This window comes from Hemiscyllium ocellatum, chromosome 17 (assembly GCF_020745735.1).
Source record: "Hemiscyllium ocellatum isolate sHemOce1 chromosome 17, sHemOce1.pat.X.cur, whole genome shotgun sequence".
In the NCBI taxonomy this organism is placed as follows: Eukaryota; Metazoa; Chordata; class Chondrichthyes; order Orectolobiformes; family Hemiscylliidae; genus Hemiscyllium; species Hemiscyllium ocellatum.
The window spans coordinates 62,938,408-62,956,424 of NC_083417.1; the positions used below are offsets into that span (position 1 = coordinate 62,938,408).

The 18,017-nt window shown below is 38.4% G+C and overlaps 2 protein-coding genes across 10 annotated transcripts in view; one reads left to right on the top strand and one right to left on the bottom strand.

Annotated features, from left to right (window-relative positions):
- Nucleotides 1-8,364, top strand: part of ndrg4 (NDRG family member 4) — a 174,740-nt gene extending 166,376 nt beyond the window's left edge. For all 9 annotated transcript variants that reach the window (XM_060837822.1, XM_060837828.1, XM_060837823.1 and 6 more), the window contains one exon: nucleotides 7,454-8,364. In XM_060837822.1, coding sequence (XP_060693805.1) covers nucleotides 7,454-7,620 — 167 coding nt within the window. In that variant the 3' untranslated portion in view covers nucleotides 7,621-8,364. The remainder of the gene's footprint in view (nucleotides 1-7,453) is intronic.
- A 5,990-nt stretch (nucleotides 8,365-14,354) lies between these two features.
- bbs2 (Bardet-Biedl syndrome 2) overlaps nucleotides 14,355-18,017 on the bottom strand; it is a 77,851-nt gene continuing 74,188 nt past the window's right edge. The window contains exons 17-18 of the mRNA XM_060837829.1: nucleotides 17,093-17,241; nucleotides 14,355-16,374 (exon numbers count right to left, since the gene is read on the bottom strand). Of these exons, the coding sequence (XP_060693812.1) occupies nucleotides 16,268-16,374; nucleotides 17,093-17,241 (256 nt within the window). The 3' untranslated portion in view covers nucleotides 14,355-16,267. The remainder of the gene's footprint in view (nucleotides 16,375-17,092; nucleotides 17,242-18,017) is intronic.

The following is an 18,017-nucleotide window of genomic DNA, read 5'->3' on the forward strand; positions in this document are numbered from 1 at the left end:
CACGTTACATGATAAAGCAACACACAGCCAAGAAGGGGAGAAGCAGTTATGGGTCCGTCCAGTTGCTACCTACCTAAAGGATGTGCAGAGCAGTGGGGATGAATTGGAGGAAGTTCTTAACCATGAATCACAAAAAGCTAGAATTCAAGTACAGTGGGTAATTGGGGAAGGCAAATAGAATATTTGTCTTTATTTCAAAGAAAATGGAGCATAGAACTAGAGAGCTTTTGCCGAAACAATACAAAACAGTATTCAGACCACAGCTGTAATACTGATGTTTTGAGCCATTTATTTAAAACAAAGACATACTGGCATGGGTGACAGTCCAGAGAGGATTCATTATGCTGTTACCACATATGGCAGGACTGTTATACATGGGGAACTTGAATAAGGTGGGCCTGTACTCACTGGAGTTTAGAAGAATGAGAGGTGACCTTATCCAAATAAACAAGGTTCCTAAGTGACTTGACAGGGTCAATATGGAAAAGTTATTTCCCCTTGTGGGAGAGTCAAGGGGCCATAATCTCAGAATAAGGGATGTACATTTAAGACAGAGATGAGAAGTAATTTCTTCTGAGGGTAGTGAATCTGTGAAATCCTTTACTATAAAAGATATCAAGGCTAAGTTTTTGTTTTCAAGGCTGAAATAGTTTTTTAATTGTAAGAGAGATAAGGGTTATGGGGAAAAGGCAGGATTATCAGATCTCATCGAATAGCAGAGCGGACTCAGTGGGGTGAATGGCCTATTTCTGTGACAACTAGTGGTCTTGTTTGTGAGACAGATTACAAAATTTCAATCTTATTTGAAATTTTTTCATTCGTAAATTGTTGTTTGCCTTCTGGATCCCAAATTAATGTCATAAGAGTTTGCCATACTCCATAGAGGTTACTGATCTTTTAAGTAATTATGGTAGAATCATAGAAGGTCATTTGGCTCACCAAGATTCTTTCAAGTAATGTGTTCTTAATAATTTGTTAAAAGCATCTTTTTTTGTAAAACTGGTTAATTTTTCAATTGTCTTTTTATTGTTCCATACAATGTGGGTACCGCTGGCAAGGCCAACATTGACTGCCCATCCCTAATTGACCTTAAGAAGAAAATGTTGGTGAGCTGTTTTTGAGAACTACTGTAGTCCATGAGGTGTAGATGCATCCACAGTGATGTTAGGAAGGGGATGCCAGGATTCTGACCCTATAATAAGGATGGAACAGTACTGTAATTCCAAATCAGTGTGTTGTGTGGCTTGGAAGGGAGCTTGTAGCTGTTATGTTCCTGTGCATCTGATACCTTTGTTCATCAAGATAGTAGAGGCTCAGGTTTGGAAGGCGCTGTTGGAGAAATCTTGGGGAATGGCAGCGAATCTTTATAGATGGTACACACTGCTGCCACTGTGTTGCTAGTGGAGTGGGTGAATGTTTTAAGCTGGTGGATAGGGTGCCAATTGTGCAAAGTATTTTGTCTTGGATGGGGTTGAGCTTCTCAACTATTGTTGGAACTATACTGTACTCATCCAGGCAAGTAGAAAATATCTCATCACACTTCTGAATTGTGCCTTGCAGTTGGTCTTTTGGGGAGTCAAGAAATTGGTTACTTGCTGCCAAATCCTAACTTTTGACATATTGTCGGTATATGTAGTATTTATATGGCAGGTCGAGTGATATTTGTGGTCAATGATATTTCTAATGTAATAGAGTTGATAGTAAGCGATTTTGGGAAAGGTAAAACCATTGAATGTCAAGGGGGAGATGGTTATATTCTCTTTTGTTTGCAATAATCATTGTAAGGCAGCATAATGTTACTTGCCACCTAATAGTTCAAAACTGGATGTTAAGAATGGTTTGGAACATTGTGCAATCATCAGCAAACTAATGATGAATGGAATGTCATTAATGCAGCTGAAGACTGTAGGGCGTAGTGATGCCCTGGAATTATAACTAACTTCTCAACAATGACAATCATCCTCCTTTGTACAATCCAAACCAAGAAAAAGTTTTCTTCCTAATTCCCACTGACACCTGTATGTGTTCCTCCTTGCCATATATTGCATTGTGCTCTGCCCGAAGAATATTAAATATCCATGTCATAAAGAGTGAAATTTAGCTCAATGATTTAAGTAACTTGTCTTTACAAACATTGCACATATGCACTTTGAGCCATAGGAGAACTGTAATACATTTATTGTGAAAATATAAACAAAGTGCATCAAAAATAACTTTTCACTGCATATCTGGTAAGTCTGACTGGGTTGTGCATATGCGTGAACTCAAGATGTATATTCAACTCCTATTTCCTGGTACTAATGATACAAAATCCACAGGAATCCTGTAATTAACTTTACATGTTGCCAGTAATACAAAATGCATACCCTTGACACTTTTACAAGCAAGCAGCAAAAAAAAGGGTAAATTTTAGGAGGGAGTGACTGAAGGTTTAATTTTAATTAAAAAAAACTAAGACTTTAAAGATAACAAATGAACAGCCTGCAGGATTAAAGAAAGGAGCATGGTTTAGGCAGCCAATGTAGGGGATGTGCAGGAAGCCAAAGGTCAGGAAATGCGCAGTGTTGGATCCTATACAAGTGATGGGCAAATCTAATTTACTGATACAACTGTTTGTAAGATTTAAATAAAAGAGAAAATGGGACAATATGGGTAAAAAGTCAAAATAATAGTCATGTTTAGTCAAGGAAAATAATTCTATATACTGACAAGTTTCTGTAAAACTGGGTGTTTTGTCCTGGAATTAGTGTCTGATTTGTTAAAAGTGTGAATGTTGCAGTGATATTATAATTTCAGACTAATACAAGAAACCAGCCCTGATTTCAAAGACTTAGTATTTGAGATCCATGGGAATGTTGGCTGGGCATTTAATAAGTTCCTCAGGCCTGGTGGATCCTGCTACTTCAATAAATGCTGATATTAATTGCCATATCTTCCTGTCCTGAGTTTGTACAGGTAATTTGAATAGGCCAGCTTGGGTTATCCCCGGAGTAACTTGAGTGAAATGCAGAATACAATGAAGCACTGGTTAAGACTGATCACTGCAGTTTGCTACATCTCTGGTTCAACTCAAAGCACCAGATGACTTGCAAAGCTTCAGTAAGACCAGGCATGCGATTTAAATGTCCCACTTGTATAATGCCTTATGTACTTGTATGTGTTCCTGAATGGATGTAAGTCTATGTTTATTCTTTGTGTAGATTGTAATGATCTGTGCTTCCTACCTCCTTATTTCATGCGCAGTTGCATATTTAGTGGATAGACGGATGAGTAGTGGAGCAGGTACCTGTTTCCTGTTTCTTCATGAACTACATTGCTTGCGCTAGAGCCTATTGTTCTCTTTCTCTTGTCACTGCATGAGCTGTGCTTCTCCATTTGTAATCTTCACTTATTGTCTCGCTGCTGCTTGTAATAGCTAGCGTACATCTTACTCAACATGTGTGTCACTTTCTATTGGGCCCGAACTCAAACTAACTCATAGCTGTGTATTGTGAGTCATGAATACCTAAGCTTTTTAAGTTCCAAAGAACCTTTTCTTTAAATAGAATGAAGTGTTAGATCTAGCTATGCATTCCATGTCTAATTGATCTTGTGGAAATAAGGAATAAATGAAATGGTCGTGCAGAGTAATTGTTATTAGATAGAAAGCATCATAAACACATTTAATAAGTAGTCTGTCTAATCGTAATGATGTAGCTGAGGCATCAGGGAGCAAAATATTATCACCATTATAATTATTCTTTCTTCTTGTTTTGTTCAGTACAACAGGATTGTTTCCTCTGCAGTTTTCAGGTGGTGTTTGAATTTTTCTAAAATGACAGACACCAAATGTTGTTTTTAAAACAATTTTTCCCTCTTTTCCTGTGACAGTGTTGAGATTTGAAAAGCTCAGTCATGAGCCAAATGGCAACTTTACCTCCTGTGTTATTCCTTTTAATAGGCAAAAAGTGACTATCGGTTCAACAACGTAAACTTTCTAATAATTCACCTCGCTGTTCTATTTACAAAAGGGAGACAAATCTGTAAGCGCAATAATACTGTTACTTAAGGATAGGTCAATATATCAGACAGAGACCCCAGGGCAAATCTGGTGTACCAACGTTTCAAACTGAAACTCTGATTTGTTGGAACATTTCACTCTACATTGCCATTTCTTTTTGCAAGAGTTTACCATTTTGGCAAGAAGAAAAAGGGTATGAGAGAAAGCTAATTTAAAAAATAAAATCGCAAGAGATTGTATAAATATTTTAAAGAGCGCTGAATGCTGGTATTATAGAAACTGGATTTAGTGAATTATTAATAAAACAAAGATGAACTGACCTGAAATTTTGATTTGATTTGTTGTAGTCATATGTGCCTAAGTACAGTGAAAAGCTTTGTTTTGCATGCAATGCAGGAAGATAATTGCAAACAAGGGCATATGGATCACAGAGGAGGTGCACAAAACCAGATCAACATTATTTGAAGTTAGAGAGGTCCATTTGGCAGTCTTATAACAACAATCTTCACTGTAGTGAAAACATCCCAGACTTGGCTGTAAATCAGGAAATGGAGGGGAGGAACTCAATAAAATTACAATCACTAGGTAAGTGGTACTGAGCAAATTGTTAGTGCTGTAAACTGATAAGTCCACAAAGTACTGCAGACTTCCCCCTAAGGACTTAGCAAGTTAGTTAGTTCGTATGTTAGTTTGAAATTTCCTTGAGATTGGAAAATAGGGGGGAGATGGAAAGGAGGAAACTACAGGCCAGTTAGCTTGACATATGTTAGAAGTTTATTAATAAAGACATTACAAACATGGTACTTGGAGACTTTCAAAGAAATCAGGCAGAATCAACACTTTTTAAAACGAAAATATATTTGGTCAATTTATTGAAGTTCTTTGAGAGCTGTAACGTGCTACAGATAATTAGGATCTGGTAAATCTCTTGTACTTAAAATTTCCACAAGATATTTGATAAGGTTACTGGAGAAAATAAGAGCATGTGGTGTAGGAGTATGGATAGAAGACTGGCTAGGAAACGATGTAGGCATAAACTGGTCATTTTAGGGTTAGAATGAGTGGCTTGCCACAGAGATACTAAGGATTGGTTGGTGTAGACAGAAAAGCAAGCTGTGAAGAGTAAGTGAGGCTATGAAGATATAGATATGTACAACTAAATGGGAAAGATCTGGCAAATTAAGTATAATGTGAGAAAATGCAATATTTGGCATTTTGACAAGAGTTTCAAAAAAGTGTTATGTAAATTGCAAGAAACTGCAGAGCTTTAAGGTACAGGTGGATCTGGGTTTCCTCATGCATGAAACACAGAAAGTTTGTATACAGATACAGCAAGTAACAAATAAAGCTAATAGAATGTTACTGTTTTATTTCAAGGAGAATGAAATGCAAAAGTAGGGTGGATATGTTTAGTTATGAAGGGCATTGGTGAGACCTCATCTGGAGTAATGTACATGGTATTGGTCTCCTTATTGAGGGAACAATGTAACTGTTTTAGAAGTAGTTCAGAGAAGGTTTGCTAGATTAATGATCTGAGTAGGGATGTTGTCTTTTGAGTAAAGGTTGGACAAGCAAGGTTTGCATTTTGCTCCAGTTTAGAACAAGAAATCTTGACAGAGTGTGCAGAATGAATAGTCCTTTTTGTAGAACTGGTGGTAATTGTTTAAAAATAAGGGGTCACCCATTTAAGACAAAGATGAGTTTTTTTAAATTTGCAAGTATTTGTGGATCTTTGCTCCTGCCACTGAAGGGATCAAGAAGGTAAAGATCAATTCTTGACAAGCAAAGGGGTGCAGGGTTGTCTTGAATGTCTGGGAATGTGAATGTTGGCGCAGGCTTGAGAAGGTGAATGGCACATTCCTGCTCCTATGTTATATGATCTCGATTAGTCTTACAATGACAGGAGGTGCTGCTGAGATTGGTTTTACAATGAATATCTGACTGCATTGTTTAGTGATCTAGTTGCTCACGACATTTACAATTAAATTGTTACATATAATTATAGTTATTTATTTAGTTATAGTTATCTATTTTGTTAAACTGCAGGGTAATAATCTGTTAGATTGGCCCTTAGACATTAAGTATCTATGAAGCATAAATTAATGAGCACTGAGATAACATGATTCTACCATATATAGGCATGCATTTCACTACAAGCTATAGTTTGAACCGTCTAGTTTGGGTTGTCTTCAGCTACTACAGTAAATGTGTACTTTAGCAGCATGCCAGGATGATTCGAAAGCTTGTCAGACACCTTAAAATGTTTGTTAATGTAATGAATATTGTAAGATAAACATTATTACATTATCTCCAAGTTAAGTTGCAACAACCAGAGACAGAGACAATCTTAACAATCATTGAAATTATATCTTTTCTGTTTCTACCAGTCTTCTGAGAATCGATCAACATGATCAGGCACAAGAACAGCCTGAGACTAATCACAGTGAACTCAACAGCTATTTTCTAAACAACAGAAAAGAGCGTTTTTGGTTAAAAGTTCTAGTGCTGACATATTACCCTGATAGCACAGTGGTAGAAGAATCACAGGTTCTATCACTGCAGTTCCTAATTGGTCAATGGAAAGTGCAGAGAAGTATAGCACATTCCAGAGGCAAGGATTAAATGGATCCAGGATGTTATAAAGTCATAAAGATATACAGCACAGAAACAGACTCTTCAGTCCAACTCAACCATGCTAAATTAATCTAGTCTAATTCCCAGCCCCAGCCTATTCAGCCTCCCCCTATAGCTCAAACTCTCCAAACCTGGCAACTAATAGAATTATGATCACTTGATCCAAAGTGTTCCCCTACTATCCCTTCAGGCACTTGCTCTCCCTTATTACCCAAGAAAAGATCAAATTTTGCTCTTTCTTTGTACTTCATGATGACTTGATAATAAGAGGCAAAAACATGGCAGTAGGTTAGGAAGGAAAGAAATTGTACTGCTTACAGGTAAGGTTTTCAGAGGTGCAACAACAGTAACTCTGATTAGAAAATGAATGTTTTATGCAAATGTCAATGTGCTTGCTTAAAAAATGCACATTGCAATCCTGGACTCTTGCTCTGCAAAACTACGTGAGATACTGCTATGGTCCTGGGCTTGAATCTGCACGTGAAGACTGTGAAACAGTATCATTATTCACTCGCATGACAGACCTGTGAAGCTCCATCAAAAACTGAATGCATGACATTTTCAAGTACTGCTGCAATGGCATGTCACAATTGTGTTTTGCTCTATACAAAGAGTAAAATGTAGTATGGGTGCCTGTAGAAAACATGACAATGGGTGCCTCCTAAGGCCCACTGAACAAACTCCTTCTGGCTGCCTTCACTGCCTGATGTTCAGCATAAGATTCCTGTGTTCAATGTAGATGACTTGTTAACAATAAAGTGAGTTGACATAACATACTGGATTTACCAAATTACAACATGAATTGTCCCTCTCTTTCAGTGGCATCAGCCAGTATGACTCGGTTGGCTCGTTCTCGTACAGCCTCACTGACCAGTGCCAGCTCAGTAGACGGACACCGTCCACGAATCTGTACTCAAACCAATAGTAGTGACAGTGTGGGCCAGGTAACTCAGAACATCTCACACACTATGGAGGTATCTTGCTAAAAGGTGATGGAATATACAATGTGGCTGTACTCCCCCTACATAGTTCTTGATATTACTCTTGGTATGGAAGCAGTTAAGATATAAAAGAGTAGAGATTGCTTCACTCCTTTGCAGTGTAGCAGTCTGTGATTTTCTAGTCTAACAATTAAAAGGCTGTCTACAGCATTTTTTCCTGCATGATTGCAATCATTGTGAGTTTTATTTTGATAGTTGCCTGAGCCTCTCCAACCTATTAGCAGGTCTTCACGAGTCCTGCATTACTCCAGCCAATCATTGCCATGGTACATATTAGGGACTGTGCCAATGTAATAGTATTCAGTTATTTGTTTAACTTGTGCAATGGGAAAGCGTCATAGTTTGAGCTGTTTAAATGTGGAGACATTTCCTAGTTAACTAACTGTTCTAGATGTTCTTTATGCTTTCTGTACTACAGGGTGCAATAAGCTGCTCTATTCACTGCAGATGTAGTGAATGTTATTAAATGTTTTGTAGATACTTTTATTCTCTCTTTCCTTCAACTTCAGTTTGTAAAATTATAAAATGAAGAGGTCAAGGTTTGCTGTGAGTTTCGTGTTCTGATCTTTGTGATAATCGTAGTGCTGTTGAGGTACTTTTTTGCATACAATTTATCCTTTGTTGTGGTTGCTGTTGATCTAATACTTAACCACGGCTGTGAAAATCACTATTAATGTACTTAATTACAATGTTTGAGAAAGAAATAAAATCAACATGGAACAAAAATAATTTCTTTCTTGGCCTTCCTTTTGATGGCAAGGGGAAGAAGTCAAAGATGGCAAAGTAGACAGTGAAGAAGGTTTTCTAAGATAACAAAGGGATCTTGATGAAATGGTTCAATGGGCTGAAAAATGGCAGATGGAGTTCAATTTGGGTAAATGCAAGATACTGTATTTTGGTAGAACAAACAAGAGTATAGCTTATGCAATTAATGGGAGACCCTTGGGTAGTGTTGTAGAGCAGAAGGACCTAGGGGTGCAGGTACAAAATTTTTTGAAGTTTGCATCACACATAGATAGGGTGGTTAAAAAGGCATTTGGCACGCTTATCTTCATTGCTCAGACCTTTTGAGCATAGGAGTTGGTAAGTCATGTTCATGAGCCCTGTTCTGGTCGCTCAGTTATAGGAAGGATATTATTAAGCTGGAGAGGGTTGAGAAGAGATTTACCAGGATGTTGCCGGGTATGGAAAGTTTGAGTTATAGAGAGAGACTGGATAGGCTGGGACTTTTTTCAGTGGAGCGTAGGAGGTTGAGAGGCGATCTGATAGAAGTTTATAAAGTAATGAGGTATAGATAGAGTTAATAGTAGTTGTTTTTTTCCCTTAGGATGGGTTTTTTTTTATAATATATTTTTATTCAGAAAAAATATATTATTAAACATTACAACAAATACAAAACAATGCAATTCAAAACAGTACAAAAATAGTACAAAATTAAACCGAAATAATAAAAAAATCCCCAACCCACCCTCCTATATGAATGTATAAACATATATAGAGAAGTATAAAATTTAAAAAATCTAAACTAGCTATTTAACCAAACAAACAAACAAATAAATAAATACCTAACAACAAACAAATAAATAGTAATAACTCAACCCAGCCAAACAAAACACTCATACATTCACAGTTCCTCCTCCCTGGATATTGGACTCATGAAACACAATTGTTACGGCTATATAAAAGCCCTTGTTAGTGTGGCAGATAAATCTGTGTCCAGATATTTCAAAAAAGGTTGCCATGTCTTGTAAAAATTTTCAGTTTTGTGGTGCACCATATTTGTGAGAAAATCCTAACCCCCCCTGCAACCACGTCTCTGTGATGCCTACCACATCATAATTATTCACTATGATCTGTGCCATCAGTTCATCTGCTTTGTTATGAATGCTACGAGCATTCAGGTAAAGTGCCTTAATGCTAACTTTATCATTAGAGATATTGGAAGTCATAAGATGTCCTAAAGTTATCCTTTCTTTTTGCTGTATTCCCAGTCTGCCTCGAGTTTAAATCCGCCTGCACATATGCTATCCTGTTGCTTATCTTTCCATTTAACTCCATACTCCCTGTCGCTTTCACTTTCCCTTCCCCCCAATTCAGAAGTTTAAAGTCGTACTGACCACCCTATTTATCCTCTTCGCTAGAACATTGGTACCTGATCGGTTCAGGTGGAGACTGTCCCAACAGTACAGATCCCCCCGATCCAAAACTGATGCCAATGCCCCATGAAGTGGAATCCCTCTTTCCCACACCAATCCCTTAGCCACGTGTTTACTTCGCTAATTTTCTTATCCCTATGCCAATTGCATGTGGCTCGGGCAATAATCCGGAGATTATGACCCCTGAGGACCTGTACTTCAATTTCCTTCCTAGTGCTTCGTAATCCCCAAACAGGTCGTCCACCCTAGTTTTGCCTATGTTGTTAGTACCAACGTGGACCACAACAACTGGATCCTCCCCCTCCCACTCCAATATCCTTTCCAGCCGGTCAAAGATGTCCTGCACCCTGGCACCGGGCAGGCAACACACCATGCGAGACTCCCGATCCGGCTTGCAAAGGATACTATCTAATTATAGAATCCCCTATAACCACTACTTGTCTATTTGCTCCCCCCTCTTGAATGGCCTTCTGCACCATGGCGCCATGGTCAGCTGGCTCATGCTGTCCAGAGCCCTTTTCCTCATCCGTACAGGGAGCAAGAATCTCATACCTGTTGGACAAGGTCAAGGGCTGAGGCTCCTGCACTCAGGTTCCATCTATCTGCCTCACTTACAGTCACACTCTGATGTCCCTGATCACTAGCTGAATGTGAATTACTTAATATCCCAGGTGTGACTTCCTCCTGAAACAAAATGTCCAGGTAACTCTCCCCCTCCCGGATGTGCCGCAGTGTTTGAAGCTCAGATTCCAGATCATCAACTCTGATCTGGAGTTCTTCCAGCAACCAACACTTGCTGCAGATGTGGTCACTGCCATTCACAATGGGATCAGCCAGCTCCCACATCATACAGCTACAGCACATCACCTGACCAGCCATCTCTGCTGAGTTAATTACTTTGTTACTTTGCACAGGTTTTAGTTAAAATACTTTGATACCTCTCTGCTATAGACTTTTCCTAAAAAAGATTTAGATATATAAAAAAAAAGTTATTTTTTAGCCAGTCACTGGTAAGGAAATACAAAATCCTTACCTTAAAAACCAAAGTACTTAAGGAGGTTAGAGTAGGAGGGTGGGTGGGAGATACTACAGTTGTAGAATCTTGGGTTTAACCGCCTTCCTGATTTATATACTCACTGCTTTCCTTCCTGCTGCCCCTCTGGTCGTCGTCACTTCCCCCTACTTCTCCCGCTCTTTCTGTGAAGAGATGAAGAGAGAGAAAAAAAAACACCGCTGCCCGCTACCGGTAAGTAATTTTAAAACAAACTGTCTTACCCTAGCTGTCGTCTTCCGGGTTCGTTTATACTCAGCCGCTGCTCCCACTCAAAATCCTCTTTAATAATAGAGTGTAACGCAGTCTCCAGTCTTAACCCGAGAGCTTTAGAGAGGATCTTAAAGTCCACATTTAAGAGAGAGATGGGCCTGTATGAAGCATAGTCTTCCAGATCCTTTCCTTTTTTTAAGGATAAGTGAAATATTGGCCTCTCTGAGATGGTGGGAGACCATCATGACTGTATCAATCATTAAACATATTCAGCATTGGGCCTGACAGTATACTTACAAATTCCTTACAGCATTCACTGGGAAGTCCATCAGGACCGGGTACCTTTCCACTCTGAAGCTGCCTCACAGCTTCCTGCACTTGCTATGATAGTGGGCATTGAGAAAGGACTGTTGTTCGGGAGTCACACCCGGGAGCTTCAGATCTCCAAAAAAGGATTCCATTTTGGCCTGCCCCTCCTCACAATTCTCAGACTGATATAACCTAGAGTAGAATCTCTGGAACGCCACATTAGTCTTTTTAGAATCATATGTTAGGTTCCCAGACCTTTCTCTAATCGCTGTAATGGTTTGTGAGGCACTTTGCTTTGCAAAAGCCAGCTCCTTCTTTGCCGTCTGCATGAGCACGGAATTTAGTGCAGACCGCAGTGCCGTAATCCTCTGTAGTTTGACCAACAAGTGTCTGTCAAAATAGGCCTTCTCGGCTGCCTTCAACCGTGCTTCAAGGAGATGTTGCGGCTCACCCTTCTGCTGCTTCCTACTTGTGGAATATGAAATAACTAACCCTCTGGCATAAGCTTTGGCAGTTTCCCAGAGAACAGATGAGCTTTCAACCGAGCCTATGTTGATGTCTAGGAATACCCGAAATTCTCTAGAAAAATACTTCACAAACTTACTGTCCATGAGAATAAAGGGGTCCATTCGCCAGTACCTTAAATCCACTGTAACATCCTTAATCTTAACCATGAGGTACACTGGAGCATGATCAGAGTTGTCAATATTACCAGGATGCCACAGATCCAGGGTTACCGCAGGGGTCAGAAAAACATCAATCCTCATGTGACATCTATGCAGATTGGAGAAAAACATGAAATCTCTACCTGTAGGGTGAAGACACCTCCAGACGTCCACCAAACCTAATTCCCCACAAAAACCCAATAACTGTTTAGTTTGTGCAGAGGGTATCGAGGGACCTTTAGGCAACCTGTCTACTGTGGGGTCCATGAGGCAGTTAAAATCTCCCCTTATAATGATGTGCCGAGACTTGAGCCTTATCAATTTAGAAAAAGCATCTCCCAAGAATTTAAAAGGATGAGCTGGGGGACAATAAATAATTAAAATACCATATTCTTACCCATTTATCAAGGCTTTAAGAATTACAAACCTCCAGATGTGTCTTTAACACATTCTAACAATTTAAAAGAGATTTTTCCTAACCAATATAGCCACTCCCCTACTTCTGGTATTAAATGATGAAAAATAAACTCGGTCAAAGCCATTCTGCTGTAATTTCAGATGCTCCTTGTCATCCAAATGTGTCTCCTGTAACAAAGCAATATCCACCTTCTCATTTCTAAGACTCAAGAGTACCTTCATCCTCTTAATTGGTGAGTGACTTCCCTTGATATTCCAGGTACACCATTTAATCAAACCATGAGCCATAACCTTCTGCAATTACATTTAAATTCCAGAGAGGAGGAACCCGAACCATAAATTGCTGAGCCTTAGTATTGCATGGTCCACCAATTATAAAAACTACATAAACTAAAACCACCACATTTAACAAACATACAAAATTATTAAGAATAAAAAACAACAAAAACCAGAAAAGAAACCAACATATAAAGCGCCATTAGCGCTGAGTAGGGGAACTCACCCCCTGCCCGGAGGGGGCAATTACCCATCACAAACTGCCCATAAATGGGTATCTAACCATCTCAACCACCTTCACTTCTCCCAGCTAGAGCCGCATCGCAAGCATAAGCTAAAAAGAATAAAAACCCCATAGAATATCAATACGAATAAAAAAACATTCTTTTATAAAAAAAGGGGAATAAATACCCCACCCATCCTCTGGTATGTCCTAACTTAGAAATTTAAAATGAACATCTTAACCACCGCCAGACATAGTTTGAACCAAATTATTATCAATAGAGGGAAAAAAAAGGGGAAAAACAAAGCTCCAACCGGATTTCCTCCATTTCTTTTACAGAATGATAAACGCATACCCAAGCAATAATATTTATACATACTACAATTGTTTAACTTAGGTTAGTTTGTCCATAAAGTCTCTTGCCTTCTCCGATGTGCCAAAGAGATGCATAGATCCATCTAAGGTGATCCAAAGCACTGCCAGATATCTCAGGGAGTACTGAATCCCAAGCCCAAGCTCCCTTAGTCTTCTCTTGACCCCATCATATGATTTTTGTTTCTGGATCGCTGCCGCTGAAAAGTCCTGAAAAAACATGATCTTAGACCCCTCGTAAATTAGGGCTTTTGGATCCTTCCTCGGAGTCTGGAAGCTTCCATGACTCTCTCCTTATCCCGGTAATGATGGAACTGCACCAAGAAAGGACGAGGGCATTGACCCGGACCTGACTTCCATGCTGCGACCCGGTGAGCCCTCTCTATCTTTAATCCTCTCATGCCAGTCTCAAAGTCAAGGAATTTCGGAAGCCAATCTTCAACAAATTCCGCAAATTCCTAGTTTATGCAAGTCACTTGATGGATCGAACTATAATACATTGCCATGCATGTCCTGTGTTCAATCAGAATGACTACTTATACTATCCTTCTTTGCAGTCTGATTTTCTACAGAATTACATATGCTATTTCCAAATCTATAGCTGGCACTCTGGTCCACCACTTCATCACTTCCTGTGATTACCTCAGCTAGGATAACAGCCCCAACCCTCCTCTTATTCATCTCTCAGCTCCCTTCCTCAATCCCCTCCATATCTCTGATGAAGGACTTATGCCCAAAACGTCAACTCTCCTACTCCTCGGCTGCTCCCTGACCTGCTGTGCTTTTCCAGCGCCACAAATTTTGATTCTGATCTCTAGCAGCTACAATCCTCACTTTCTTCTCCTCAGTACTTGATTTTCTATTTACTCAGTTGATGGAAGACAGAACAATAGAAGGTCCAATTAATACACCACAAATTTCAATTCAATCACAGATGACAGCAAAGAGCCTATTACTTAAACATCATATATTTTATTGCAATTTACTAAAAGGTAATATTTACAAATGTCAACAAAATTAAATACAAATTGCCTTACTTCAGGAATAAAAGAAAGATTTTCAATTACATGGCATCTTTCACTTACACTTACACTTTACAGCCAAGGAATTACTTTCCTGAACTTCATAATGCAGAAAATATAAAAGCTAAATTTTGCTTAAACTGATTCAATAAAGTGCTATGAACAGATTACTTTTTTTTATAATGCTAGTGGAATGTCAGTCAGGACACCAGAGAGAACTTTTCAATTCATTGACATAATGTAATAGATCGTTTATGTCCATGTCCTCTCAAAGTACTACACAACCTGCCCTGAAATGTTTGCCTAGATTTTATGCTCTGGAATTAAGCCTCACTCCAAAGAACCACAGCTTTTTGCCTCAGAAACAAGAATGCCATCAGCTGAACAATGACTGACAATATCTTGGAAAGAATTTACTTGTAGTTCTGACACAACCGATTAGACATTCAGAATGGCAAGTAGCAAGAATGGCTAAGGCCATTGTTTGGAGATTAGAGTGTCTGGAATTGGACAGGGAATGGTGAGGATGGTGCAATATTTTGAGTTGGTTAAAATGGTTGTATAGAATAAGCCTAGTTACAGAATATGATCGGATAGCAGATAATTAATATTGCAGTTAGGTGCAAGATATGAAGGATAGTTTGGAGTAGAATAGGGATAATAAAATAGGAAATAAGTGTGAAAAAGTGATTGCTTTTGCAATGTGGCAGTTTAGTTGGGATTACAGGGTTGCAGATATGTGGGTAGTTATTGAATAATATAAAATATTTGATATAGATCAAATATATCGAAAACAAATCAAGCGTATAGAGGGTGAGAACAAAGGACACAAAAACGAGAGGTGCATATTAGGCAAGCAGAAGTTAATGTTAGTAGTACAGTATTATCAGTTTATTGTAGGTGTTAATAACTTAGATGTGATTTAGTTTCAGTCATTGGAATTCTCCACGCTAGAGCCATGCAAGCAGATGTGATGCTGCTTCAGTTACATCAGTGTTTACTTAAAAAAAATTATAGCCAGTTTGGGAACCTGTTCCCTGCTTATTATTTTGGAATAGCATGGTGTCATAACTGTGCAAAGTTATCTCACTGTTTACTAATTTAAAAACACACATCAAGGAATGAAGGTATATGATCAAACATTGCCATATATTGGTCTAGTTGCATTTGGATCACATGGCAATATTATCAGAATTGAAGACCGTTGCATGTTCTTTGACATTGCATATACAAATGCACCATGTTCTGTAGCTGTTTGATTTCCAAACTGACAATTCAGCAGAATTGATTAGTATTCTGTATACTGGTTTTATTATTAATTTTAATACAAAATGTCAAAATAATTTATCTCTAGTGTCTGAACTTCTTTTTATTCACTTATGGGCATTGGGGAATAGCCAGCATTTATTACCTATATCCAGATGCCCTTGAGAAGGTGATGGTCAGCTGATTTGTTGAACTGCTACAGTCCACATGCTGTAGTTTGAAAATTTATACAAAAATTAATTTAGTAGGTTGATCCAATAGTAAATAAGGGTGAAGGGAAAATAATGAGTATGAACTGAGGAGGCTACATGGAGGGGTAGGAGGGGTGCATGGAGATAATAGATGGGGGAATTGAGTGTGTGAACAGATATTCGAAGTAAACTACATCTGTTTAATTTCTTAACATTTTGCGGCACGTTTCAAATCCTTTATGACCTTCTCTATAGCTTTAGTTTTCTGGTACTTTACTCATTTATACCATGATATCTAGAACATAAGATAGTTAAACTCGAGATAGACCTGCTTACCCAGCTGGATTTGGGTGTGATGGTTTGGAATTGATACAGTCAACTTTGCATATATTTGCACTGCCTGTGTGCCTTGTTACTGTTTATGAACCAACTTTAGTTCTACTATTGCCTTGGTCAATACCTCTGAACTTCTCAGGACAAAGTGCTGCCAGCACGAATAACTTTGAAAAGAGCATTGACATTATTATTTTTGATTGCATCTCGACATGCAGAGATCACTTGAGTCTTGGGCTTCCCAACTGGAAGATAATAAAACAAAATATATTGGACAATGAAAGGGCTTCAATGCACCAAGAACACTTTTAATTAAATAGTAACTAGGTTCACTCTCCACAACCACTTTAACCAACTTCAAAATATTTTACCATCCTTACCATTTCCTGCCCAATTCTAGACATTCTAATTTCCAAACAAAGTACTAGTCAGCCAATAGCAAAAGCTTATACTCTATAATGTGCAAAAATATTCAATCTTATAAATCGGGTCTCTTGGTATTCTGAAGATGGTTCTGACAACTATTCCCTGCTAGGTACACATTTAGTAGTTGACCGAATCAGCTGTAGACTCAAAAAGACCAGAAATTCTTTGCGTTTTTCACCTTGAAATGAATAGTACTTTGTTATTATACATTAAATCAAATTTGATAACAGGAAAAGGAATTTGGTCCATTCAATTTTTTTATTCTAACAGGTCTCAATTTATCAGGTTTTCAGAGTATTCCTAGCCCAAAACTCTGTGAATCAGATTTACCCAGCTCCCATTGGAAATTTAAGATGGGGTCAGTGAGATGGATTTTTTTTGTTTTAATTTTCTGTGCACAACAGTCACAGAGAGTTGGGTACAGCAAAAAAAATAACAATTCACACCACCAGGTATTTGCACCTTTTGATTCCTATTAGTTATTTTTCTAGTCATTCATGCTTACTATAAAGGTCACTTTATTACTCTTTAACTCACCTCGTAGGCGTCCTGCCCTCTGTATTGCCTGATTCACTGCTCGCAGACAAGTCAAAAGTTCAGTATGATTGTTACAGCGAATCTTGTAACCATTTATCAAATCTCGATTTAAGTCAAAAAGTTCCATGTATCCTTTCTTCATACATTTCCTAAACAAAGCAAGAGAAGAGTTCAGAAATGATAGTGCGCTTTAATTTGAATTCTTTAAAAGATGTGGGTCCCTCAGCATAACATTTGTCTTGATATATCCAAAAGATATTAAGCTACATATGTTAGCTAAATAAATAATGCTTCATAGCATTAAAAAAAGTTGCAATGGACAGTGTCCTCCCCTTGTATCCTTGCCTTGTTGAATCGACGATTCATTGCACATCCTTAATTCATTCCCTCTCAGTCTTTCAAATCTGTGAACCCTCAGGACTTCCACAAATGTTAGTCTTTTAAATCTCAGCCTAGTCACTTAAACATTGCTTCATGACTAATGCTGATATTTTTCTAAACTTTTCACCATCGATACAACCCTGCAGTATGAGCCTTGCCTCTTTACTTGAGGGATAGAGCCAACTATAGGCAGGTTACGCTGGATTTGCTAAATGAGTCAGATTTAACTAATAACCTGACAGTAATATAAAAATATCCAAAGATCATTACATAACCATGATAAATGGAAAGTAACACTTATTAAAATCCTAGATTTTTGGGAGACTAATAATAGGAAGCTAGTCAAAACTGCTATTAGGTAAATCAACAGAGGAACACTGGGAATTACAAGTGCTCCCCCCGCCAAGTGGGTGAAACTTTCCAAGATCTACTGTAGATGCCCAAAACCACGGATGGTAGCGACCTTATCATTTAAGTGGAAAACTTAGCTCCCCAGCAGCCCCAGGGAATTATTTCTGGAATGTTCCATGTAATATTTGGGGCC